Source organism: Callorhinus ursinus, unplaced genomic scaffold (genome assembly GCF_003265705.2).
Source record: "Callorhinus ursinus isolate GAN/ISIS: 27379988/994484 unplaced genomic scaffold, GSC_fseal_2.0 scaffold12, whole genome shotgun sequence".
Taxonomy (NCBI): Eukaryota; Metazoa; Chordata; class Mammalia; order Carnivora; family Otariidae; genus Callorhinus; species Callorhinus ursinus.
In genome coordinates, this window is record NW_027397074.1 from 57,975,869 (window position 1) to 58,002,571 (window position 26,703).

General features: G+C 40.0%; 1 protein-coding gene across 1 annotated transcript in view; it reads left to right on the plus strand.

Moving 5' to 3' along the window:
- The first annotated feature begins 2,475 nt into the window (after positions 1 to 2,475).
- The window catches only part of TES (testin LIM domain protein), a 54,830-nt gene continuing 30,602 nt past the window's right edge, over positions 2,476 to 26,703 (plus strand). Inside the window, exon 1 of the mRNA XM_025873207.2 lies at positions 2,476 to 2,683. Within this exon, the coding sequence (XP_025728992.1) occupies positions 2,657 to 2,683 (27 nt within the window). The 5' untranslated portion in view covers positions 2,476 to 2,656. The remainder of the gene's footprint in view (positions 2,684 to 26,703) is intronic.

Genomic DNA, 26,703 nt, shown 5'->3' on the forward strand with positions numbered 1-26,703 from the left:
AAAAAGGTTCCTAAGAGTCATTCTAGACTCCTTATTTTCCCTCCTTTCAAACCAATCAATTCCAATATTATCTACCTCCTTACTATCACTGATTACCCTTTCTAACTCTCCATATCCTTTGCTACTGCCTTACTTTGGCCCTCATCCTGTTTCAAGTGTGATATAGCTAGCATTTCCCAAGTTTGCCAATGATTTTCTTTTTGTTAAATCCAATGGGGATTCAACCCTCCTCTACAATTTGACATTGTTGACTAATTCCTTCTTGAATTTCCTCTCTTGGTTGCTGGAACTCTACTTGAAATTTTATTCTTACATTATAATTGGCTCTCATCTCCTTTCTGTGCTTCTCTTGCTCAGCTTTGCTCAATTGTAGTCATTGATACTCTTTTATTTTGCCATCTCCCATGCTGATCTTACTCTATCCATGGCTTTCAGTGATTTAACTTTGTAGGCTATACCATTTCAGTCCAGCTCTCATCTCTAAGATTTGTATTTGGATACTTTGCTTCATTTCCCAACCTCAAACCCCCAATATAGTCAGAACTGAACCCTTTATCTCCACCATCCCACAAAGAAAGCACAACTAAACAAAACCCTGACCTTCATCATATATTTTATCTTTTCCTGAACCATCTCTATAGGTGATCAAACCAGAAACATATGTGCTGTTTTCTATTCATTTTTCTGTCAGTTACATTTAGTCAAGAGTGCCAGTTCTAACTCTTTAAAATCTCTCTAGTTTAACACTTAAATTGCTAAATGAAGACTCACAATCTAATTCTCCTAACTTAATGCTTATCCATCTCTATTTTTAGCTTTTATAATATTGGCACAGTAGATTCCAGATAGAAATCAACTTATATCCCTGCTAGTGAGGGCTGGGAAGAAAGAGGAGAAGGCAGAATTTGATGGATTAAAAAAAACAAAACAAACAAACAAAAAAAAACAGTCTCCAGATCTTTTTCTTAGTGTTATCTCTGAAATCCCACCAAATAAGTCCAAAATCTATGTCATGACATTTGTTTGATGCCTTATTTAAACTGTTTTATTGGACATTTTCCATCTCTTGAGCTCCCTGAAAGAGTCCAAATTCCCTTGTCATAGCTAAGCTTCCTGTTCAGGGAGCTTATGCCCAGTAAACATTGTAGGGGCCCAAATATTTTAGGATGGTTTGGGAAAATGGGATGGGAAAGTTTTACTTCAACTGAGTTAGAATGAAAAATTCACAATCCATTTTGGTCACTCCATTCTTAGTTTATTAATAGGATGAGGGAAATATGCACATTATAAAACATTGCTCTGTTGAATAATGCTAACAATCAGCCAAGTGAGCAAAGGGTTGAAAGTGTTGACCAACATGAGTTTTGGCGGCTTTCAGTTACTAAATTTTCAGAGGTAAAGGAAAAGACATCTGTACCCAGATATCTACATTTGTGGGGAATTTCTTTTTAAAAATAGATGCCAGATTAGGTCACCTCTTGTCTGTGCATTATAATTTTTTGTCATTACCACAAACTGAAAAAGAAATGGACTCCTCTCTCTTCTCTTTTACTTAGTCAATACAATGTGTCTATGTTCCCAAACATGCTGGAGGCATTGCCTAGACTCATGAGCACTAGCTCACTAAGAAACCGGACAGATCTCTACACCTCTGGGGTCCTCAGTTTCCAGAAAAATGAGAAAGCTAGACTCAGTAATCCCTAGGATCTCTTCCAGACCCACCAATCTGATGGTATTCATTGTAATCGCTCCGGAATGAGGCCATGAAATGGATCCTAGCTCTGGCGCTGCTTGTTACGCCTATCAAACTTCATCAGGGCACGAGAACATGAGCAGCAGCCTCACACCATTTCACGTAGCAGGGAGAAAGGACAAGCCTCTACTTCCAAAGGAATGACACAACCTGTCTTGGAAGTGATTCACATCATCCCTGTTTTTGAACATTTGAATGCTCAGAAAACATGTATAAACTTGTTTATAGAAATTAAGTCTGTGAGATGAGGTTCTTTGCCAGTGCTTGGGATTATGGAGCAAAGCATTTGAGAAACGGCCACCTCTACAACTCAGTAGTGAAAGTGGGGCTGCAATGACCATCACAGAAATTCTTAACGGTCTCCACAACTTCATGTCTTTCTCTTTGCTCTGAAAATAAACCAAGAAGCTAAAGCAGTGAGATAAGGACTCCCCAGGACACATATCTAAGGTCCCAGGCAAACACAGGTACCAGCTGCCAGAATGGAAAGGGGTCTTCCTCATCTTCAGCTGGAGGCTGGGTGGGCCTCAGTTTCTTCTCGAGAGGATCTGCACACGCACAGCGCATGGACGGAGCCCAGGCCTGCGTTACCAGAACGCGACTCCGCCCCTCACCTTGCCTGCGACCAGCTCGGGCCGCGAAGGTGCGTGCGGCGCTCGGTGATTGGCGGCTGGCCGGCTGCCACGCTGCCATTGGCTGCCTGGGCCTCTTTGTTCCCGGATCCCCGCTGCAGGCTGAATGCGGCCGACTGGGCGGCGGAAGTTTGACGGCGCGGGGCGAGTGGCTCCGGCAGCGGCGCTGGAGCCCCCACCGGTCCTCCCCAGTACCCGCAGCGAAGCCGGAGGCCAGGCGATCCTCGGCGTGAGATCCTGGACGGCAGAGGAACTCCTTTGACACACAAACATGGACCTGGAGGCCAAAGTGAAGAAGGTAGGAGGGCGCGGGCGACTGGCAGCAGCCGCTTCACCTGCGCGGGGAGCCTCCCCCTGGCTGCGGGCGGCGGGTGGGGCTCACGGGACGCCCGGCGCGAGCCGGCTCCGGGTCTCCGGTACCGCTGGCCACGGTACCCGCCTCTCCCGGTAGAGGGGGTGCCTAGCAGCACCCCTAACTCCTGAAATCCGGGAGCGACGGAGAGTCGGGCGCGAGAGCGAGAGCGGACGCGGGACATTTCTCCCCGTCTGACCACGTCCAACGGTTGGAGGTGTTTGAAACTTTACTTAGTATGTTTCAGCTGCGCCTGTGCCTCCCCAAAAGAGAAGGATGAGGGCAGGGCGAGTTCGGGCGAGATCGTGACACTTCTTCCTGTCTCAGGAAGTTCAACTTTATTAAGCCTTTGTGGTTTAGGAGCACTGATGTGACTTTGACAGCTCAGACCTCCTCCCCTCCCACCCTGGCCGCCCACGGCTCTCAAAAGTGAGTGCTGATTTAATGCACTTCCTTCGCACTCGCGGCTGGTGATAGCGTTGAGAAGTGATTTTTTTTTTTCTTTTTTTGGTCATTCATTATTGACTTCCCATGCACTGTCTCCCTCTTAGTGCTTTATCTCTCAAAGAAAACGTTCTTCCTCTTCGGCAGCTAGCCCCAAAGGGGTTATTGTCACTAGTGGTTTAGCGTCAGGAGACGTTTCCCGCCTGGCTGTCCCCCCACCCCCTACCGCCCCCTGTGCCGTCCCACCCCGGGGGCTTCAGGACCCACAGCCCTACCTGAGCTGCTCCCTGGTTATGGGAGCCTCACGTCTCCTGGGAGAAAGGGGTGGGCACCAGACTGTGACTCAGAAGGAATGCTGATGTCACATTCCAGTGTAACATTCTTTGTGAAAGGTCTCATTCCAGGGAATTGCTCCTGTTTACTTTGCGGTAAATTTAAGCTAGCTGTCCCTTATCAGATAGGGAAGGAAGTTTTGTGGGGAGAGAGAAAAGGAGAGAAAAATAGAACCTAATTTTCTTCTCTTGTCCACTATGATTGCCAGTATTGCTATTATTTCATCTTCTAAAAGACAGAGTTCTTAACTTGAGCATTAATTCTGTTCCATGCCCAGGATTGGATTTTTGAAAATGTAGGCGAGGGCGCCTGGGTGGCTCAGATGGTTGAGCGTCTGCCTTCGGCTCAGGTCATGATCCCGGAGTCCTGGGATCGAGTCCTGCGTCAGGCTTCCTGCTCCTTGGGAGCCTGCTTCTCCCTCTGCCTGTCTCTCTCTCTCTCTCTCTCTCTCTCTCTCTCTCTCTCTCTCTCTCTCCCCCTCCCTCTCTCTGTCTCTCATGAATAAATAAATAAAATCTTTAAAAAAAAAAGAAAATGTAGGCGAATGCAAAATATTAGGTTAGAAAGCTGTTGAAACATAAAAACTTGCAGTAGAAAAACAGTTTATCACTTATGACTAGAACCAGTACTCTAAAGGGAATCTAATGACAGGAAAACATGTAAATTATGAGAGTAATGTGATTGCATTCTAATCTCTTCCCTTTTGGTTTCTTATTCTTGTGCTTTTAAATGACACATTTTTTGTTAATCTTGCTTGCCACTAGGAAAGCATTTTGTTTGCTGCTTAGTTAGCCTTCTGTTGCTGAACACTGCTTATTTTTTCAAGTGGGTAAGAGCTACTTAATTTAATGCCTGTCTAAAATTTGGGAGGTCTTGACTGTGCTTATAAATATTGATGCAAAAACTACTTTTTAAGAGTCAGCACCCTTTTGGGGAGGAAAGGATGAATAGGTGAAGCACAGGATTTTTTAGGGCAGCGAAACTATTCTGTATGCTACCTACGATGGTAGCTACATGTCAGTATATATGTGTAAAAATGCATAGAATGAACAACACCAAGAATGAGCCCTAAAATAAACTCTGGACTTTGGGGGATAGTGACGTGTCAGTGTAAGCTCATCAGTTGTAACAAAGGTACCACTTTGGGGTGTGGGAGATTGATACTGTGGGAAGATATGTGGGAGATAGGGGGGCAGGGAGTTATATGGAAACTCCGTACCTTGTGCTCAATTTTGCTGTGAACATAAAACTGGTCTGAAAAAGGAAATGTACTTAAAAGGTGGGGGGGGGGTCAACATTTAAAAGTGATTTTGAAATTATTTGAGATAAAGAAGAGGTAATTCTGAGGAAGAAAGTCCAAAGTTAAGAATCAGTGTCCTTACAAGGGAAAAAATCAGACATTAGTTATAAACAATTTCCTTAGTTTTAAAATGTGGATTATGATTTTAAAAAAGCCCTTGATATATGGTATAATTTTTCTCTTTCATCTCCCCTTTAGTCTAAAAGGCTATCTTTTCACCCAAGAATCTCACCCGTTTCTCTAATCCTCCTCCTGTCCTTCCTCCACCCCAGAGAAAAAGGATTCTATGAATTTAAAGCTCTTGCAATCCCATGACAGTGACAAATCTTTGTTTCACTACCTTGTCATCGCTGCTGATCCTCAGGGCAGAGTCCTCAACCAGTAATTTGGAAACTACTAAAGGACCCCGAAAATGTCCAATTTTACTGCCAACCATAACCCTCTTTGCCTTTGTAGGACCCTTGACAGGCTTGACATTCTATGGGTTTAACAAAAAGTTTCCCAGTACAAAAAGTTTGGAGATTCCAGGAATAGATTTTATAGGTTTAGCCAGAATCTCAGAAACTTGCATTCCTTTTGGAAATTGTTTTCCAACACACTGGAAGAAGGAAACATAAGATTTTATCTCTGATCTACTAGCAGAGCCTTCTCACCTTATTTTGGTAGCTAGTTTTCAAGTCTCCCTTCTTTTTGGCTTGGGTATACAAGTAAAGTAATCGTTTGAACATACCTTTAAAAAAGCCAGGTTGGAAGCTGGAACAGAGACACAACCATTTAAATAAAACTGTTTTGACGTCAATTTTAAGATATGTGGCATTTTTTTCCTTCTAAAACTCTTACACTCTTGATTTCATGACAGATTTTCCCCAGGCAGATGAAAAATGTTACCTTTTTTTCCCATTAACATTTTGTGTAAAAAGATTTAAAAAGGGTTGTCCTTAACAACTTAGGCCGATGATACTACTATAGGATTCTTGATTTATAAAAGGAGAACTTGGGTGTCCACATCATTTGCACAAATTTAGAGTAATTACCAGTTAAAACCCACCATCACAAAAACAAGGGATTTTTATAATTAGATTTTACTATATTTTGTTTTGTTTGAAGCAAGCGAGCTGTTGATAGGATGTGAAGCTAGTTTGGTTATACAGAGTTTTTGTTTTAATAATATTTTAGAGTGGAATTTGACTTTTATGTCTGTGCCCTGTCTTCTGAGTTACTTGTCTAGATCTCTTCCTTAAGTTTTATGTCTCTTCATTGTAATTGACTTTGTGTAATAGAGCCTGTGTCTGCTTGGAAAAAACAATGGCCTCTGAGAAGCAGAAACAGAGTCTCACTTTGGGGTGAATGGTAAATCATGGCCCACAGCCAGCTCTTTTCCTCTTTCCTTTCTGTGTTACTCTCCCATGAGAATCACTTTTTTTTTCCTTTAAAAACATACCAGAGAGAAGGAGAAGTCCCATAATTTCCCTTAGGCTGCCTGGAATTGCTGCAGAGCTTTTCATTTTACTCCTTATTCATTTCTCGCCTCCTTTCTAACCTTTGTCTTTTGATCCTTCCTAACGCCTTACATATTTTTCCTAGGACTCTCTTCCTTGTTTCTTTAATTTTATTTTAAAAAGATGAGATGCACTTTTACAATCATAGGTCACGAAAAAATCCCCTTTCTCAGCATCCAAACTTGTTTTGAAAGCTGCTGTCATTAGCCAGAGAAACACAGTGAAACCATGTGGTTGCAGTTGGCAAGAGTACTGAACCACAAAGATGATTTCCATTAGGAATTAGAACGAGACTTTTCTCTTAGGTGGCCCTTGATTGAAGCAGAAAAGGCAAGTAAATGGTGACCTGGATGTTCAAATCTACAGTTGGATTCTCGGCTTGAAGCCATTCTTGCTGCGAGAATCATTGGCAAAGCTGGGGGTAATGGGAGGGCAGGGTACTGCCAGGGCTCTGCCTTAGAGGCAGTTACTCAGTCTCTCAGAACAAGTACAGAAGAAAGTGAAGTGGTCCTCGGCTGGGCTTTTATCTCTGCTAACACATGGGGTGATTCATTACATTAATTGGATATGAAAAGTCACTTTCTCTAACTTGCCCTGAATATTGGTTTGAATAGAACTGTAGTAGGTTTTCTATTGATTTTGTTCCTTTATCCTCTCCTATGAAGTAGAATTGGGGATTTATCTCTGCTGGCTGTTACTGGGTACCATCACCTCACCCCTTGACTTCGCTTTCTCATCTACAATACTAAATATTACTCATCCTTCAAGACACTCCCCTCCTCCCCACCATGCCCTGTCCCCCAGGAAATCTTTCTTCTTGTTCCTAGCTAGGTGCAATATCTTTTCTGAATTCCCAAAGCGTGTTATCTCTAACTCTTAGGACATTCATTCCTTTCTCCCTCTAGATTATGATTTTCTTTTTACCTAGATTGCAAGCTTCTTGAGCAGTGAATTCCTATCCTATTTATACTTGTATAGTTTTGTTTGCTGTCCAAAGCAATCTTATGAAGGAGACCTTAGCTTCATTTTAAGGACAACAGAAGCAGGTTTAGATAGGTTCTGGCAGTTTCAGATTAACCTATGATCTTGAACCATAGTCTTCAGAACCATGCTTCTCCATCATCTAGCCCCTAAGTCCTCTTATATTATTGCCTTGTTTGCTTAAATATATGTTAAATGAATTACCCTAATATAAAAAGAGAAATAAAGTGCATTTCAAAATTTTTGTTTTAAGGAATTATTTGGAGGAAGTGGTTTCTATTCCAATAAAATTACCACCCTACTGGTTTTCTATATTTTATTTATACTTTATCCATGTTGTATATTTGCCCTTTAGTGTAAGTTGCCATAGACATTCTTTGGACAGACACAAAGTCTAAATAAAGTAAACGTATTGTGAAAAGGAACTTCTCAGAGACTTTTACCGGCAAAGAAATTTTATAAGCTCCAATAATATCCTGGACCATAGCCTCTAGGATTCTTCCAACTTTCCAACTTTTGTTGGGAGCAATGGTAATGCTGCCTCCTAGCTACTTAATATCGTCCTTGAATAATAGTGACCCAGCATTTGGCTCTGTGCTTGCAGATACTAGTGACATCTGGAATTGTATCGAGGCACTCACGGGTTGGGCTGTAGAATTGTCTATCTGCTGAAGCTGAGTTGATAGAAAGCCTCATACATCGCATGATAGGCTAAACCTTTCTTTCCCCCAGTAGCAGAGTGCTCAGAGTGCCACTGGACCAGCAGACCAGACAGCTAAGAATAGCTCAGTTTAAAAAAGAAATTAATCACTGCTGGGAGGAGAACTGTTTGTTGTTGTTGTTGTTGTTGTTGTCGTTATCATTATTGTTTTAAATTTCCCATTCTTGATACAAGAAGATCTATTAAGAAGCAATGGGATGCCATGGTGAGCACAGTGAGTTGTGTAAGACTGATGAATCACAGACCTGTACCCCTGACACAAATAATACATTATATGTTAATTAAAAAAATAAATAAATAAATAAAAGAAGCAATGGGAAACACCAAAATGATCAACTGTTTCATGAGGTTCTCCATGAGCTCTGGGATTATACCAGCATAGTGAGCATAGAATTAACCTCATGGACCATCAGAGAGCAACAAGGGTTACTCTGAGAGGCCTACTTAGTAGGGAGAGAATGATAAATTGGCTCAAGAGGACTACTTACGATGTTCTTTGTTCTGAGAACTATAAGTAGGAATACAATTTGGCCCCACATTAACTTGAATATGTTTTTTTTACAAACCATATACCACAGTGTGTTCAGAAAATAGAAAAATTCAGTTAAGTACCCAGTATATGTAAAGACCTGTTGTATATGAAGAGATCTGTAGTATATCAGCTTTTTCACTTCCATTTATCAGTATGATGTTGATGACATCACTCTCAACTGAGTTAGTAGATTTGGTCCACTCTAGTTTTTGTGATGTTGGCCACTTTGGTTCTCAGTTTCCATATCTATCAAAATCAATAGGGGAACCAAGTGATTTCTAAGATTTCTTCAAACCCTGTGACTCTTTGTGACTTTGATAAATATTAGTAGTAGTCTACAAGTATAATAATGTTCCACAGTGCTTAAAAATCACACAAACCAAGAATATGTAAATATGTGTGATTTTAATAATAGTATGATGTATAATGTTATGCAGTTCTGTGAATTCCATGAGGAAACCTAGAAATTAAACAATTTTTTAATAAATCTTAGCTATTTTCAACTTGTTTTTACTTAATTTACCTTTATAAGATTTGTGAAATATTTGAAGACATTAAGTTTAATTATTTTAAATGTGTAGTATGAAGTTTCAAATGCATAATAAACTGCTCCATTAGCATAGGTGAGATAATCCTAGATGTGATATGTCACTTTCCTCAATAATTACAGGAAAATGAAAAAATAATGGAGTTTTTATTGTCTTTAAAAGTTATCGCTCCCAAAATAAGATGATTTATTTAAAAATTATGGTACTTCAGGGCGCCTGGGTGGCTCAGTTGGTTAAGCGACTGCCTTTGGCTCAGGTCATGATCCAGGAGTCCCGGGATCGAGTCCCACATCGGACTCCCTGCTCAGCGGGGAGTCTGCTTCCCCCCCCGACCCTCCCCCCTCTCATGCTCTCTCTCTCTCTCTCAAGTAAATAAATAAAATCTTAAAAAAAAATAAAAATAAATAAATAAATAAAAATTACGGTACTTCATGTGCCAAGCACTGTTCTAGACTTTGTGAGTATAGTATGAGCAGAAAAGGTATGGTACGTTGTGTCATAGAATTTACACTCTTAAAAGGAATGATAGAGCAAAATAGTAAATATCAAAATAAATGATCAAAAGCACAACTGGGATTATACCCATTAATATAATAAAATATATAAAACTGCCTACAGGTCAGCAGTACACTAGAATTCTAACATAGAGAAGAGGCATTTTTTAGTGGTAATTCATAGTATTGGCTCCTGGTTTTGCAAACTTTGTAATTAGGAATTTGTACTTATTTATGTTACTGGCAAATGTAAAAGGAATGAGAAAGCAGCTTTTATGTATCAGAATGTGAAAAAGCTCATAAATGGATAAGGCTATAATTAGTTACATTACACTTATAAAGTTACACAAACTAAGTCTTCTTCCTGTTTACAAATGCCCTACAAGAGTCATTCCTGGATTGTTTTCTTTCTTTCTTTTTTTACAGATTTTATTTATTTATTTGTCAGAGAGAGAGAGAGCACACAAGCAGGGGAAGTGGCAGGCAAGGGAGAAGCAGGCTCCCTGCTGAGCAAAGAGCCCCATGAGGGCTCCATCCCAGGACCCTGGGACCACTACCTGAGCCAAAGGCAGATACTTCACCGACTGAGCCACCCAGGCATCCCTGGATTGTGTTTTCTGTTTGCAGTCATTACTAGTCTTTGTTTGGTAACTACTGCCATCAAACTATGATTTTTTTAAATCTGCTCATTAGATCATTGATATACAGTACCTACGGGAAATTATTTTGCTCTTTACGAGGTAGTGAGATTCAGGGAACATTATATAAATTATGAATTATGAAATCAACTTTTTTGAGGGAGGAAAACAGACTAACCAAATAGAAAACAGGTTTCAGAACGTCATAGATTTTCAAGATTTTAAGGAAAAATAACTTGATAAGTTCACCCCTGCTCTTTGAGTAAATATCCATGTATTAAAATTTGCCTTAAGTATTGTTATTAGAGGATTAAGTGTAGAGATTATGCTTTTCAGCTGTCCAGCTCCAGTCTTTGACTTTCCTATAAAAGAGCTCATCATATTTAGAACTGTCTCACTTTTTTTCCCTAAGTATCCAATCTACTCAACTCCCTACTTAAATAATAGGGAATTAGATAAGAGTATGCATGATTATAATTTTCTAATGCAAGTTCATGCTGTGTCCCTAAAATGACTTCTTAATTGCTTTTCTCTTCCTTCCTTCTCAATCAACCACTATAATCACTACTCATTGCCTATGACAAAAATATTAGGAAAGAACAGAAGGTGATAGAAAAAAGAACCACAAGAAATTCATGAGGTATATTTTGAGAACATGCTATGGAAGTACTTCGTTTCTGTCACACTGAGTAGTACATAGCTATAAAAATTAGTTGATTCCAGGTATTGCTGCTTTTATTTTGGTCATATTCTAAAAAGGAGAAGAGCATAGTTTAAGATTCCCAGTTTGTCTGGTCCTTATGTAGTCTCCTAAGAATGCAGGACTTCTCGGGTTTGACCAAGGCATGAAGGGGAAGCTGTATGCGAAGCCAGGCATTGAGGACTGCTGAGATCTCATCTGCCACATGACGGAGAGTCTGCTGCTAACAAATATATTTAATCTCTGAAATGCTGGATCATCCTCAAATCACAAATGATTCAGCCTGTGTTTATTACTGTGACATTCTGGCCACCGTGCAAAACTATAAAAGAGGTTTCAGGTGGTCTTTTGCACAGCTTCTTATCTAAGCAGCAAGCCTAGCAAAAAGGAGGCCGAAAGCCCAGCACAAATGCCTTGGTGCTGAGTCCATTCATAAGTCTGTAGCTGCAGTGAACTTGCCCTTGCTTTGTTTGAATATAAAGTGATAGCATGTTTCATTGCAAAATGATCTTGCATATGTTAGGTGGATTTTTGTTTCTATAAGTATAACCTCTGAAAGTCTTGATAGAGTGAGTCACAAAGTAAAGGTAAAGAATATTTTTTCCTTGATGAGGTAAGAGCCTACAATAAAAGTAATTGGGAGTTAAACAGAGTTACCCTCTGTTTTTCATAGAGAATTTTAAAAGGGCAATTTAAGTGTAAGATTACAAAAACTCCATTTCTATCAATGTCACCTGTTGAGTTTGTATCCCCAAAACACTCTGATGTCAGCTTTGGTCGATAAAAGAACGCAGGCAAGCAAACTGAACAGATGTGTAGGGCAGATATGTAAGTTAACTGCAGTGTTGGGTAGAATGAAGTGCGGTAACACTGGATTGCTCAAAATAGCTGTGATGAGGAACCATGTTTTTTTAAACTCTGAGTCTGTCATGGGCCAATATTTTAAAAAAATAATAAAAATGAATTATTAAAAGAAAAAAAGACAAAGACAAGGCCAATTAAAAAATTATTAACTGCATCAGCCATAAAATTACTGCTGATAATTCCTCATAGCTTTTTCTCAGTTTCTTTATATGTCTCACCACAGACTAATAACCAGTAGTTCACAAATTGCCACATTTTTGAGCAGCACTGCAATCACAGGAATACAGACAACTATTAGGAAGTCTCCGAAGCAGAAGTAATTAACTTGGGTGGATTTGGGAGTGTTTTACGGAGGAAACAGCATTCAAACTAACTCCTATAGGATGAATAAGATTTCATTAGGCAAAGAGGGCACTGCAGGAAGAATAAATATCATGAACAAAGGGAAAAGTCGGTGAAAAGGGAAAAGTCAGTAAACATTTGTTATCCACACCATTAACATTTTCAGTTTGACTCTTCTAAAATAAAGCCAAGGTACATGATCTGCAGTACCTGTTACAGGTTTAAATTGAGGAAGTGTGTCACTGAGCCTGCTGTTAAGGATCTGTTTCTCTATCCTAACCCTGATTCTTATTTATTACATGATACCATCTCTTGAAGTAGAGGAGGAAATTTCACACTGGGGTCTAGTTTGTGTAGGCTGGGTTTGGCTCCAGGTTGTGGACTGGAACTACTTTAACTCCATATATCTTTCATCCTCTTTAGATCACGGGATCCCTTAAGCAAAGGCTAGAGCAGGAGAGGGCATGCCCACCTGTAGGATCCCATTTTATGCCTCTGCTTGTGCCACAGCAGCCATGTGTCCAAACTCAAGTCAAAGAGAGAAGTCCATTCTGGTGACTGCGAGCTTATGGAGAGGGTTGTGAATGTTTAATCCTGCTACCAGACAATGAACAATTGGGATCATTACTTCAGTCTAGCACACATGCCAAAGTAGGACTGTTGAATTTTGTGGGCTGAAGTATACTTTTCTGAAGATCTCTCATGTATCAGAGTCTATTCTGAGAAGATACTCTACACAGTATCACAGACTACTGATATTTCAAAGGCTCTTTTGAAAAACTGTAAAGGAAAATTAACCTTGCAGTATCCCTTACTTGATTTTTAGAGGATCCTTTTCTCATTCTACTCATTCTTCTGTTAGCTTTAGACTCAGACCTCTTCCACTTCACTTCACCTAAGTCATGTGATCTCCAGGTGAAGAAATGTAGGACTCATTTTTTTTGGAAAATGGCAAGTTGCCAAAGGTTTCTAAGAGGAGTTACAGATTTTGACCTTTTAATTACTGCAACAAATTGAAAATAGGTTTCACAAATATTCAAATATTGCTGTGTGTTAGACTGTGCCAGTGGTAGCAGAATAGAAAATTAACCCAAGAGAAATTAAAGGTAGAGAGAGGCAAGACAGATTTTGATGGCTTAATATCCATATTGCTTTTAAGATGTCACAGGTAAAAACAATAGAGATGTTATTTGTTGGTACCTTCTCATGGACCAGATGGAAGTGAAGCCACAGAATAGGATCATCCTGTGGCCCACTGTTGCCCACTCTGGTGGAGCACAGTTAGGGACTTTAGAGGCCACAGAACAGACTTTGATGGCTCCAGACAGAGGTTTGAATCCCAGTTTGATACTCCCCTAGACATTTGGACAAGTTTCTTAGCTTTCTTAGCTTCAGGGAGCTTATCTATAAAACATGGATAATACTTCCTTATTGAGTTATTGTGTCATTAAATAAAGCAATGCATGTAAACGCTTAGCATAGTTAGCAAGTGCTTAATCAGTGTTAATTATTAATGCTGTGAATGTTCCCTGATCAGTTTTGTTTAGTTAACTAGACTTTGACATCAATAAGTAAATGTTTGGAGAAGCTGAATTGCAGCAGTTATCAGCTTTAGAATCCTGGGTTCATTTCTTCACCCTGGCACTTACAAGCTGGGTGAATCTGGCAAAGTTACTTAACACTATAAACCTTGGGATCTTGATCAGAAAATGGGTTATAACTGTCTCACAGGGCTGTAAGGATAATTGAGATAAACATTTTGAAGCACAAAGTATGGTGCCTGCACGTAGACAATAAGTAGATGTATCATGATCGTTATCAAGAAATCCAACCTAGAAGGAAGAAAATTCTGCATAGAACTTCAAACCCTTTAACAGGCACCTGAATATATCATCAAGAATTTTGTGACAACATGCTTTCAGGATATTATTGCTACTGGTGCTTTGTTGAACACAAGAAATACTTGAAGTTCAATAATTGGGATGTATTAAATTACTGCATTTAATTGGTTTCTTTTTTTAATTTTCCAATTGTTTTGATCTTAATTTTTTATGATAAAAGTAAAAATTTTTAAGTAATCGTTTCCAGTACTTGTTTGAGTAGGTACCATGTGCTAGTCACTATGGGAAGGATTCAAAGCTATATTAACTAGGTTTTCTAGAGGGGGCACTTGATTTAACATTACTAGGTATTCTGGCCCAATAGAATGGGTATGTTTTCCTAAACAGAATCCTCAAAGATTTTGTGGTAAATTGCAAAAATGGCCACAATTCTTTGCAATACCTCCCTTTAAGAAATGGAATCTTTTTCCCTGCCCTTTGACTCTGGGCTGCCAATAGAGTGTGGTAGAAGTGATGTGTGTGTGGACCTCAAGAGGCCTTGTTCACTTCTAACTACTTTCTCAGAACCTTGTTGCTACCATGGAACTAGCCTAGCCCCACCAGCTGGAGGATGAGAGACCACATGGAACAGATGAAATATCTCAGCTGAGGCTCCCCTAGACCAGCTGTCCCGAGTTGACTTGAAAAGTGACTGCAGATGTAGTGAGCCTAGTTCAGACTAGAAAAACCATCCAGCTGAACCCAGCCCAAGGTACCAAACTGAAAAGCCATGAGCAGAGTATCATGATCATAAACTACTTTTAAGCCAGTCTATTTAAGAGTAGTTTGTTAGGCAGTCAATCATAATTTACACCCCCTCTATTGCTAGAATGTAAGTCTTCTCAGCCTCCCACACTGAAAGCTGGGGGGAGGAGAGGGTCTTAGAGAAAGTTTTTCTCACTTGAATTACCTTCATAGCCCTCTGTCCATGTGAAAAAATAAAGAATCAGGACACTGTAGCTTCCCTGACATCACTGGTCACTTGAGAATGGGCCCTGTTTCTAATCTAGTCAAATCTAATTTTGATTTATTTACTTGTTGTTCTATCAAGATTAAGGAAACAAGTTTATCTGTACCTGACATTTGATCCTAGTTGTAAAAAGGTGGTGATATATGCATGTGTTTTTCCCCTGAACCCTAGACAAATTTAAAATGATGTCTGTACCTTTTGTAGTGCAGAAATCTTTGGACTGTAGTCTAAATATAGAACAAAAAACATAAATACAAACCACTTCTGTAATAGATGAGACATCAAAAACTGGATCAAAAATTAGTTAAGGCTCTTATGTTTACACAGCACACCATGTAAACATAATTATTTTTTTTTCCAGATTAAGGGATGGTGTGAGAAGACTAGACAGTAAGTAAATAAGCATACAGCATCTGGAATTAGGGTTTCTTGCATCTCTTCCTGCCTTTCCCAATTTCTAAGACCCCTGTCTGTGCTATTAGACTTTTTGTTCTAAATGCCCCTGAACGCCAATCCTGGGCAAAAGTAGAAAATGAGAAGACTATCTTTTTGTACTTTTTATCCTCCCCACCCCTCTCCTTTTCTATGCCTTCTCTTCATTGGGCGTGACTCTCCAGGTTCCCTTGGATCCTCTCGCTCCCCTGGGCAGCCTCTTTGGTGGTTCTCTCAGCCAGTGCGGCAAGCTTTTCCCTTCATTCTCTGCTCTGTGAAAACACACCTGTGTGGCTCTCTTCCTGCATGTGTTCTGATTAGATAAGCAGTTAATGGCAATAAATAACACAAGTATATAATCACCCTCCCCACGCCCTCACTCATTTCTTATAACTTACAAGTTAGTCCTAGAGAAATAATTTTATAGCCCTTAGCCCTGGCAAAAATGATGGCAACACTCAAGTTTTAGGATATTCACAGTCTTAATAAGAGCCTCTCAAGATACAGCCATGTGTGGGAAACACTCTTGTTGAGGTAGTGACACAAGACCAAATTAGGATTGCTTGTTATGATCTAAATTCTTTAAAGGGACTACTGCAGATGCCTTTTGGAATCAGTTTTTTAAGATCCCTTTTATAGCTAATAATTGGGAGGCTTTGAGGGCTGTGTATAAAAACACATGCCACTGCTGAGTCCTTCCATGGAGCCAGAGCTCAGCCAATCCTAATTAAGAAATCATTTCAGCAGCAATCATAACTTGTTAATTGTGACATTTTTATAGCCTGGATTGTCTTTCTCAAAGTAGCAGATTGAGGATAATGCCTTTTTTTGAGAGTCTGCAGAGGAGGTATTCTATTGGTGAACATTTCAAGCAACTTCCTTTAAGCAACAGTATAAAAATAATTTGATAGTAGTCAGTTTGAAAAATGTTTATAAGGAACTAGGATAAACTGAACACACAATATATTTTTAATCATTTGCTTACCTAAAATAAGTATAGATTTTTAAAAAAATCTAAGTTATTTTTTCCCTAATAATACTTTGAGGAGGATACATTAGGCTTTGAATAGGTAAGCAGTACAGGAAAAGTAGTTAGAACTGCTGACTATAAATACTGCCTAATTGGAATCAAGTAATTTGCATTCGGACATCACAAAGAAGTGCTATAATTTTTTTTATTTTACTTAATTCCATAAATCAGATAGATTTATGTAATAAAGTTTATACAAATCTTTTTTCCATTTTTAATGTGCTTATTAAGAAGGACTATGGCATATAAAAATAATGAAATTTTTCTCTTAAATAGATTTCTGAAAATTTCTTGCTAATCAAACTTGACATTCTGCATTCTAATTTATGATTGTGTTCCAAAACACAAGCAGTATGTATGTGTATGTGTATATTACCAAAAGTATGTCTATATGCTGAGATCAATGGAAAATAAGACTTAGAGACTAAAAATCATATTCTACCCTGTCTTCTGGAAGACTGTTCCCTGCACCTGACTGAGTGAACAGCTAACAAATCAAGAGGAATAAGAATATTTATAAGGAAGGAGCAAAGTTCTGTTCACTATGCCCATTTGGGTGAAGAGACATTTAAACATTTGAAATGGAAAAAAAATAAAGACGAGTGGTAGATAAGCACACCCTATATCCCCACCCTTTGTAATATGTCTCTCATCACAAATCACTTAGTCTTTGGATTTAAAATCAAAACAGAAAAGAGGTTGTGGAAGACAGCTTATTTTTTTTTTTTAAGATTTGTTTATTTGAGAGAGAGCAGGGGGAGGGGCAGAAGGAGCAGGGGGAGTGGCAGTGGGGAGAGAGAGAACCTCAAGCAGACTCCACATTGAGCACAGAGCCCAACGTGGGGTTCAATCTCATGACCCTGAAATCATGACCTGAGCCAAAACCAAGAGTCAGGTGCTTAACTGACACAACTGAGCCACCCAGGTGCTCCAAGGCATCTTCTAAGATGCCCCCATTGATTCACAACTCCTAGAATTCACACCCTTGTGTATTTCCCTCCCCTTGAGTATCAGTTGGACTTGGTCAATTGCTGCCAAAGAGTTTAACATGGCAGAAATGATGGTATGTCCCTTCTAAGATTAAAGGCCACAGCTTCTGGGCGCCTGGGTGGCTCAGTTGGTTAAGCGACTGCCTTCAGCTCAGGTCATGATCCTGGAGTCCTGGGATCAAGTCCCACATCGGGCTCCCTGCTCAGCAGGGAGTCTGCTTCTCCCTCTGACCCTCTTCCCTCTTGTGCTCTCTATCTCTCATTCTCTCTTTCTCTCAAATAAATAAATAAAATCTTTAAAAAAAATAAATAAAGGCCACAGCTTCTGTCTTGGGTGCTCTCATTCTCTCTGGGATCACTTGCCCTGAGAAAAATCAGCTGCCATATCATGAGGCGCCCTTATGGGAGTGCTTAAAAGTGGGTCTTGGCCCCAGTTGGGCCTTGTGATATGACTGCATCCCTAGCTGTCTCCTGATTGCAATGTGGCAAGAGGCCCTGAGCCAGTTTACCTCGTTAAGCCACTCCCAGCTGGCCTGACCCACAGAAACTGTGAGATCATAAATGTTTATTTCAGCCCCTAAGTTTTGGGGGTAATTTGTAACCAATACAGACATTTTCCATTATAAATATAGAAATTTCGTGATTTGAAAAAAATGAAAAGTATTATTTCAATTTTTGCCTCATTATATTATCCCTGGCCACTATATGGTATCTTCTATATAATGTATAGATATATAACATAGCACATAATTTTCAGTACTAATGTTAAGTCTACATATTTTGAATAAGAATCTTCCAACTTTGAGATTTAATTTGTTCATCTGTATTTCATTGTTTTGTTTATTTTATTTTTTCCAGGAGGTGATATAAATATATTTTGGATTCATTGTTTCTCTTAAAACATTTTTTTCTCTTGATATAACATTGAAAGAGACCTATTTTGCCTCAGGACCTTGGAGATTTTCCTTGACTCACACCCCATTTTTCTCTGGGCCCTCTTGCATGTGTGAATAATCACCTCAGGGCCTTCGGTGTTAGTGCAGCTGGTGTACAGACATTCAGGTTCCTTATAATCAGTCTCACATTTGTCCAGGAAGGAGGAGCTCTTGGCTAGTGTGGAATTGGCAGTCGTTCAGTTCAAAACCTATTGTTCCAGAGAAGTTACAGATGAGGAATATTACTTATTTAAATTTTTATCTTCAAACTCTCATTTTGGACAAGAAAAATGATGACTTTGGAGTAAAGAGCTTAGGATTTGGAGTTATAATTGCTAAGATTCAAATCTCAGTTCTGCCACTTGCTAGCTGGGCAGTCTTGGACAAATTACTCAATCTGTCCAAGTCATAGTTCCCTTACTTGTGAGATAGGGAAGATAACACTTTGCTGTAGGTTGTCTGGAGAAATAATGGGATGGTGTACGTATTGTGCCTGGCAGTGATAGCATCTTAACAAATGGTGGTTGAGGTACTCTTACCTCCATCTCCACCATCACAATCACCAGTGCTCATTAAGAAAAAGCATAATTAGAAATGTTTTAGGGTATCCTATCAGAACTAAAATTCATTCTTGTTTCCTAGAAAAAAGCAGCAGGATCTACTTCTGATTTTTGTCAAAAATTTACCAAATTTATTGACATCGTATAGATGTCTTAGGAAATATAGCTGTCACCTGATTACTTCTCAGACTGAAGTAGACAAATTGCCTTGGTGACAGTCCGTGTGTCGCTTACCTGATACTGGTACTGCCTTAAGAAATGTAGGGACAGATTGAATGGGAGTTATCTACTTAATTTGTTAAAGCTCCAGGAAGAGTGACCCAGTACCTCCAGAATAGAATTTATTATAAACTATTTAGGTTGAAAGATCACTTGTTTCCTTTTCTTTCCTAACACAGTAATCTATGTGATGGTTTACTACTGTGTGTGAACAAAAAGAATGTTCGTCCTTTTGGCTCACAGTGAATTTTATGATACAGATTCATGTAGGGCTCTGGCTTTGTACTTAGGCACTAAAAAACTGAAGGAATGTGGAAATGAATCCTAGAATCTACAATGAAGAGTTTTATTCCCATTTGCTTCTGTATAAGTGGTATCTTATAACCAAAGACCCTTAACTGATTATTCTCTTCTTGAGCTATAATCCTTGGTCTCAAGTTAAATATTCTATTTCTTTCTATTTTTAAAAAACTAAGTAGTTAACCCAGGATCTTTCCATGTTCATGGCCTACATTTAGGCACTAATGGTTAAGAATGGGCATTCTGGGGGGGCGGAGCAAGATGGCGGAGGAGTAGGAGACCTGGATTTCATCTGGCCTCAGGAATTCAGCTGAATAGGGATCAAACCATTCTGAACACCTACGAACTCAACAGGAGATCGAAGAAGAGAGTAGCAACAACTCTCTGAACGCAGAAGCGACCACTTGCTAGAAGGTAGGACGTGCAGAGAAGTGAATCCGTGGCGATATTCGGGAGGATGGACGGCGGGGGAGGGGGCCTCCGCCGGCCGCTTCTGGCAAGTGATAGAGTCGCGGAGCACAAAATCGGAACTTTTAGAAGTCGGTTCCGCTGAGGGACGTCACACCAGTGGCTAAGCCGGGGGGGGGGGGGGAGTGGAACCCTCGCGGGACAGTGTGGACTCAGGACCCTCGGGGTCACAGAAAGACCGGGGGTGCCTGAGTGCGGCAGAGCTCCCAGGTATCGGAGAGCAGAAGCTGGCTGCAGAGATGGAGCCGAGGCGCGGGCTCGTAGCTTGGGGTGGCCATAAACTGTGATCCGCGGCCCAGTTGGGCCACTGCGCCTCCAGCAGGGACCCAACAAGCAGCAGAGCCGGGGAGACTCCCCTCCCTCCACCAGGAGGAGCGGCGTGGGAGTGCACGCAGGGATCTGCTGGGTTTGGAGACTCCACACGGGGTTGGGTGCCAGAGATAGAAACGCTTGGTCACAGGCCAGGTGAGCACGGAGTGTGGCCGGAGACCAGGGAGACGGGAGTGACTGACTGCTTTTCTCTGGGGGCACACTGAGGAGCGGGGCCCCGAGTTCTCAGCTCCTCCGGGCAGAGAGTGGGAGGCCACCATTTTCACCCTGGTCCTCCAAAGCTGTACGAGAGCTTGCAGGGAACAAAAGCTCCTGAGAGCAAACCCAAGCAGCTTGCTTAGCCCGGTCGACAAGGGCGGGGCAATTCTGCCTCCGGCAAAGACATTTGGGAACCATGGCAACAGGCCCCTCCCCCAGAAGATCAGCACGAACAGCCAGCAAGCCAAGACCAAGTTTACCGATCAAGGAGAACGGGAGAACTCCAGCGCTAGGAGAATATTGCACATAGAATTCATGGCTTTTTACCATGATTCATTAGTTTTTCAAAGTTAATTTTTTTAACTGTTTTTTTTTTAATTTTTCTTTTTCCCTTTTTCAACCAACATCTTATCAATCCCTTTTTTAAAAAAACATTTTTTATTTTTCATTTTTAGAGTCATATTTTATTCCTTCATAGTAGTTACCCTTATTTTTGGCATATATATATATATATAAGTTCTTCTCTCTTTAAAATTTTGATATACAGTTTCTTCTAACAGATCAAAATACACCCTAAATCACTAGTGTATGGCTTTGTTCTAGTCTGCCTGATCACAGTCTCTCCCATTTCTTTTTTTAAATCTTTCTTCTTTCAAACAACTTCTTATCAATTCCGTTTATAAAACCTTTTTTTTTTTAAAGATTTTATTTATTTATTTGAGAGAGAGAGAGAATGAGAGATAGAGAGCACGAGAGGGAAGAGGGTCAGAGGGAGAAGCAGACCCCCCGCCGAGCAGGGAGTCCGATGTGGGACTCGATCCCGGGACTCCAGGATCATGACCTGAGCCGAAGGCAGTCGCTTAACCAACTGAGCCACCCAGGCGCCCCCCGTTTATAAAACCTTTTATAAGTTTCATCTTTACATCTTCCATCCCTTCATTGTATCAATCCTTATTTTGTACATATATAAGTCTTTCTTCCTTTAAAATTTTAGGAGGCACTTTCTTCTAACAGACCAAAATACACCCAAAATCTAGTGTGTGGCACTGATCTATGCACTAGCCTGATCATATTTGATCATATTCTGTTTTTTTTTGTTTTGTTCTGTTTTTGTTTGTTTTTATCTTTTTCTTTTTTCTTTCTTTCCCTTTCTTTTCCCCTGGTTTCAGGTCTTTTCTGATTTGTATAGAGTATATTTGCTGGGGACGTTGTTAACCTGTTAGCATTTTGTTCTCTCGTTTATCTGTTCTCCTCTGGACAAAATGACAAGATGAAAAAAATCACCTCAGCAAAAAGAACAAGAGGTAGTACCGTCTGCCAGGGACCTACTCAATAGGGACATTAGTACGATGTCAGACCTAGAGTTCAGAATCATGACTTTAAAGATACTATCTGGGCTTGAAAAAAGCGTGGAAGTTATTAGAGAAACCCTTTCTGGAGAAATAAAAGAATTAAAATCTAACCAAGTCGAAATCAAAAAGGCTATTAATGAGGTGCAATCAAAAATGGGGGCACTAACAGCTAGGATAAATGAGGCAGAAGAGAGAATCAGCAATATAGAAGACCAAATGATGGAAAATAAAGAGGCTGAGAAAAAGAGAGAGAAACAACTACAGGATCACGAGGGCAGAATTTGAGAGATAAGTGATATGATAAGAGGAAACATTAGAATAATTGGGATTCCAGAAGAAGAAAAAAGAGAGAGAGGGGCAGAAGGTATGTTGGAGCAAATTATAGCAGAGAACTTCCCTAATGTGGGGAAGGAAACAGGCATTAAAATCCAGGAGGCACAGAGAACCCCTCTCAAAATCAATAAAAATAGGTCAACACCCCGACATCTAATAGTAAAACTTACGAGTCTCAGAGACAAAGAGAAAATCCTGAAAGCAGCTCGGGAGAAGAGATATATAACCTACAATGGTAGAAACATTAGATTGGCAACAGACCTATCCACAGAGACCTGGCAGGCCAGAAAGGACTGGCATGATATCTTCAGAGCACTAAACGAGAAAAATATGCAGCCAAGAATACTATATCCAGCAAGGCTGTCATTGAAAATAGAAGGAGAGATGAAAAGCTTCCAGGACAAACAAAAACTAAAGGAATTTGCAAACACAAAACCAGCCCTACAAAAAATATTGAAAGGGGTCCTCTAAGCAAAGAGAGAGCCTAAAAGCAGCATAGATCAGAAAGGAACACAGGCAATATACAGTCACAGTTACCTTACAGGCAATACAATGGCACTAAATTCCTATCTTTCAATAGTTACCCTGAATGTAAATGGGCTAAATGCCTCAATCAAAAGACACAGACTATCGGATTGGATTAAAAAACAAGACCCATCAATATGCTGTTTGCAAGAGACTCATTTTAGACCCAAAGACACCCCCACATTGAAAGTGAGGGGGTGGAAAACCATTTACCATGCTAATGGACACCAAAAGAAAGCTGGGGTGGCAATTCTTATATCAGACAAATTAGATTTTAAAACAAAGACTGTAATAAGAGATGAGGAAGGACACTATATCTTACTTAAAGGGTCTATCCAACAAGAAGATCTAACAATTGTAAATATCTATGCCCCTAACATGCCACTTTTATAAGGCAATTAATAACAAAAGCAAAGAAACACATTGACAACAATACAATAATAGTGGGGGACTTTAACACCCCCCTGACTGAAATGGACAGATCATCTAAGCAAAAAATCAACAAGGAAATAAAGACTTTAAATGACACACTGGACCAAATGGACTTCACAGACATATTCAGAACGTTCCATCCCAAAGCAACGGAATACACATTCTTCTCTAGTGCCCATGGAACATTCTCTAGAATTGAGCACATCCTAGGTCACAAATCAGGTCTCAACCGATACCAAAAGATTGGGATTATTCCCTGCATATTTTCAGACCACACTGCTTTGAAACTAGAACTCAATCACAAGAGGAAAGTCGGAAAGAACTCAAATACATGGAGGCTAAAAAGCATCCTACTAAAGAATGAATGGGTCAACCAGGAAATTAAAGAAGAATTTAAAAAATTCATGGAAACCAATGAAAATGAAAACACAACTGTTCAAAATCTTTGGGATACAGCAAAGGCAGTCCTGAGAGGAAAGTATATAGCAATACAAGCCTTTCTCAAGAAACAAGAAAGGTCTCAAATACACAACCTAACCCTACACCTAAAGGAGCTAGAGAAAGAACAGCAAATAAAGCCTAAACCCAGCAGGAGAAGAGAAATAATAAAGATCAGAGCAGAAATCAATGAAATAGAAACCAAAAGAACAGTAGAACAGATCAACAAAACTAGGAGCTGGTTCTTTGAAAGAATTAACAAGATTGATAAACCGCTGGCCAGACTTATCAAAAAGAAAAGAGAAATGACCCAAATCAACAAAATCATGAATGAAAGAGGAGAGATCACAACCAACACCAAAGAAGTACAAACAATTATAAGAACATATTATGAGCAACTCTATGCCAGCAAATTAGATAACCTGGAAGAAATGGGTGCATTCCTAGAGATGTATCAACTACCAAAACTGAACCAGGAAGAAATAGAAAACCTGAACAGACCTATAACCACTAAGGAAATTGAAGCAGTCATCAAAAATCTCCCAACAAACAAAAGCCCAGGCCCAGATGGCTTCCCAGGGGAATTCTATCAAATATTTAAAGAAGAATTAATACCTATTCTCCTGAAACTGTTCCAAAAAATAGAAATGGAAGGAAAACTTCCAAACTCATTTTATGAGGCCAGCATTACCTTGATCCCCAAACCAGACAAAGACCCCATCAAAAAGGAGAATTACAGACCAATATCCTTGATGAACATGGATGCAAAAATTCTCACCAAAATACTAGCCAATAGGATCCAACAGTACATTAAAAGGATTATTCACCATGATCAAGTGGGATTTATCCCTGGGCTGCAAGGTTGGTTCAACATCCGCAAATCAATCCACGTGATACAATACATTAACAAAAGAAAGAACAAGAGTCATATGATCCTCTCAATAGATGCAGAAAAAGCATTTGACAAAGTACAGCATCCTTTCTTGATCAAAACTCTTCAGAGTATAGGGATAGAGGGTACATACCTCAATATCATAAAAGCCATCTATGAAAAACCTACAGCGAATATCATTCTCAATGGGGAAAAGCTCTCAGCTTTTCCCCTAAGGTCAGGAACGCAGCAGGGATGTCCACTCTCACCACTGCTATTCAACATAGTATTAGAAGTCCTAGCCACAGCAATCAGACAACAAAAAGAAATCAAAGGCATCCAAATCGGCAAAGAGGAAGTCAAACTCTCACTCTTTGCAGATGATATGATACTTTATTTGGAAAACCCAAAAGACTCCACCCCAAAACTGCTAGAACTCATACAGGAATTCAGTAAAGTAGCAGGATATAAAATCAGTGCACAGAAATCAGTGGCATTCCTATACAGCAACAACAAGACAGAAGAGAGACAAATCAAGGAGTCGATCCCATTTATGATTGCACCCAAAACCATAAGATACCTGGGAATAAATTTAACCAAAGAGGCAAAGGATCTGTACTCAGAAAACTATAAAATACTCATGAAAGAAATTGAAGAAGACACAAAGAAATGGAAAAACGTTCCGTGCTCATGGATTGGGAGAACCAACATTGTGAAGATGTCAATGCTACCTAGAGCAATCTACACATTCAATGCAATCCCCATCAAAATACCATCCACTTTTTTCAAAGAAATGGAACAAATAATCCTAAAATTTGTATGGAACCAGAAGAGACCCCGAATAGCCGGAGGAATATTGAAAAAGAAAAGCAAAGCTGGCGGCATCACAATTCCAGACTTCCAGCTCTATTACAAAGCTGTCATCATCAAGACAGTATGGTACTGGCACAAAAACAGACACATAGATCAATGGAACAGAATCGAGAGCCCAAAAATGGACCCTCAACTCTATGGTCAACTCATCTTTGACAAAGCAGGAAAGAATGTCCAATGGAATAAAGACAGTCTCTTCAACAAATGGTGTTGGGAAAATTGGACAGCCACATGCAGAAGAATGAAACTGGACCATTTCCTTACACCACACACAAAAATAGACTCCAAATGGTTGAAAGACCTAAACATGAGACAGGAGTCCATCAAAATCCTAAAGGAGAACACAGGTAGCAACCTCTTCGAGCTCAGCCACAGCAACTTCTTCCTAGAAACATCGCCAAAGGCAAGGGAAGCAAGGGCAAAAATGAACTATTGGGATTTCATCAAGATAAAAAGCTTTTGCACAGCAAAAGAAACAGTCCACAAAACCAAAAGACAACCGACAGAATGGGAGAAAATATTTGCAAATGACATATCAGATAAAGGGCTAGTATCCAAAATCTATAAAGAACTTATCAAACGCAACACCCAGAGAACAAATAATCCAATCAAGAAATGGGCAGAAGACATGAACAGACATTTTTCCAAAGAAGACATCCAAATGGCCAACAGACACATGAAAAAGTGCTCAACATTGCTCGGCATCAGGGAAATCCAAATCAAAACCTCAGTGAGATACCACCTCACACCAGTCAGAATGGCTAGAATTAACAAGTCAGGAAACGACAGATGTTGGCAGGGATGTGGAGAAAGGGGAACCCTCCTACACTGTTGATGGGAATGCAAGCTGGTGCAACCACTCTGGAAAACAGTATGGAGGTTCCTCAAACAGTTGAAAATAGAGCTACCATACGATCCAGCAATTGCACTACTGGGTATTTACCCCAAAGATACAAATGTAGGGATCCGAAGGGGTACGTGCACCCCAATGTTTATAGCAGCAATGTCCACAATAGCCAAACTGTGGAAAGAGCCAAGATGTCCATCGACAGATGAATGGATGAAGAAGGTGTGGTATACATACACAATGGAATATTATGCAGCCATAAAAAGGAATGAGATCTTGCCATTTGCAACGACACGGATGGAACTGGAGGGTGTTAATGTTGAGTGAAATAAGTCAATCAGAGAAAGACATGTATCATATGACCTCGCTGAAATGAGGAATTTTTAACCTCAGGAAACAAACTGAGGGTTGCTGGAGTGGTGGGGGGTGGGAAGGATGGGGTGGCTGGGTGACAGACATTGGGGAGGGTATGTGCTATGGTGAGCACTGTGAATCATGCAAGACTGTTGAATCACAGATCGGTACTTCTGAAACAAATAATGCAATATATGTTAAGAAAAAAAAAAGAAGAAGATAGGAGGAGGGGAA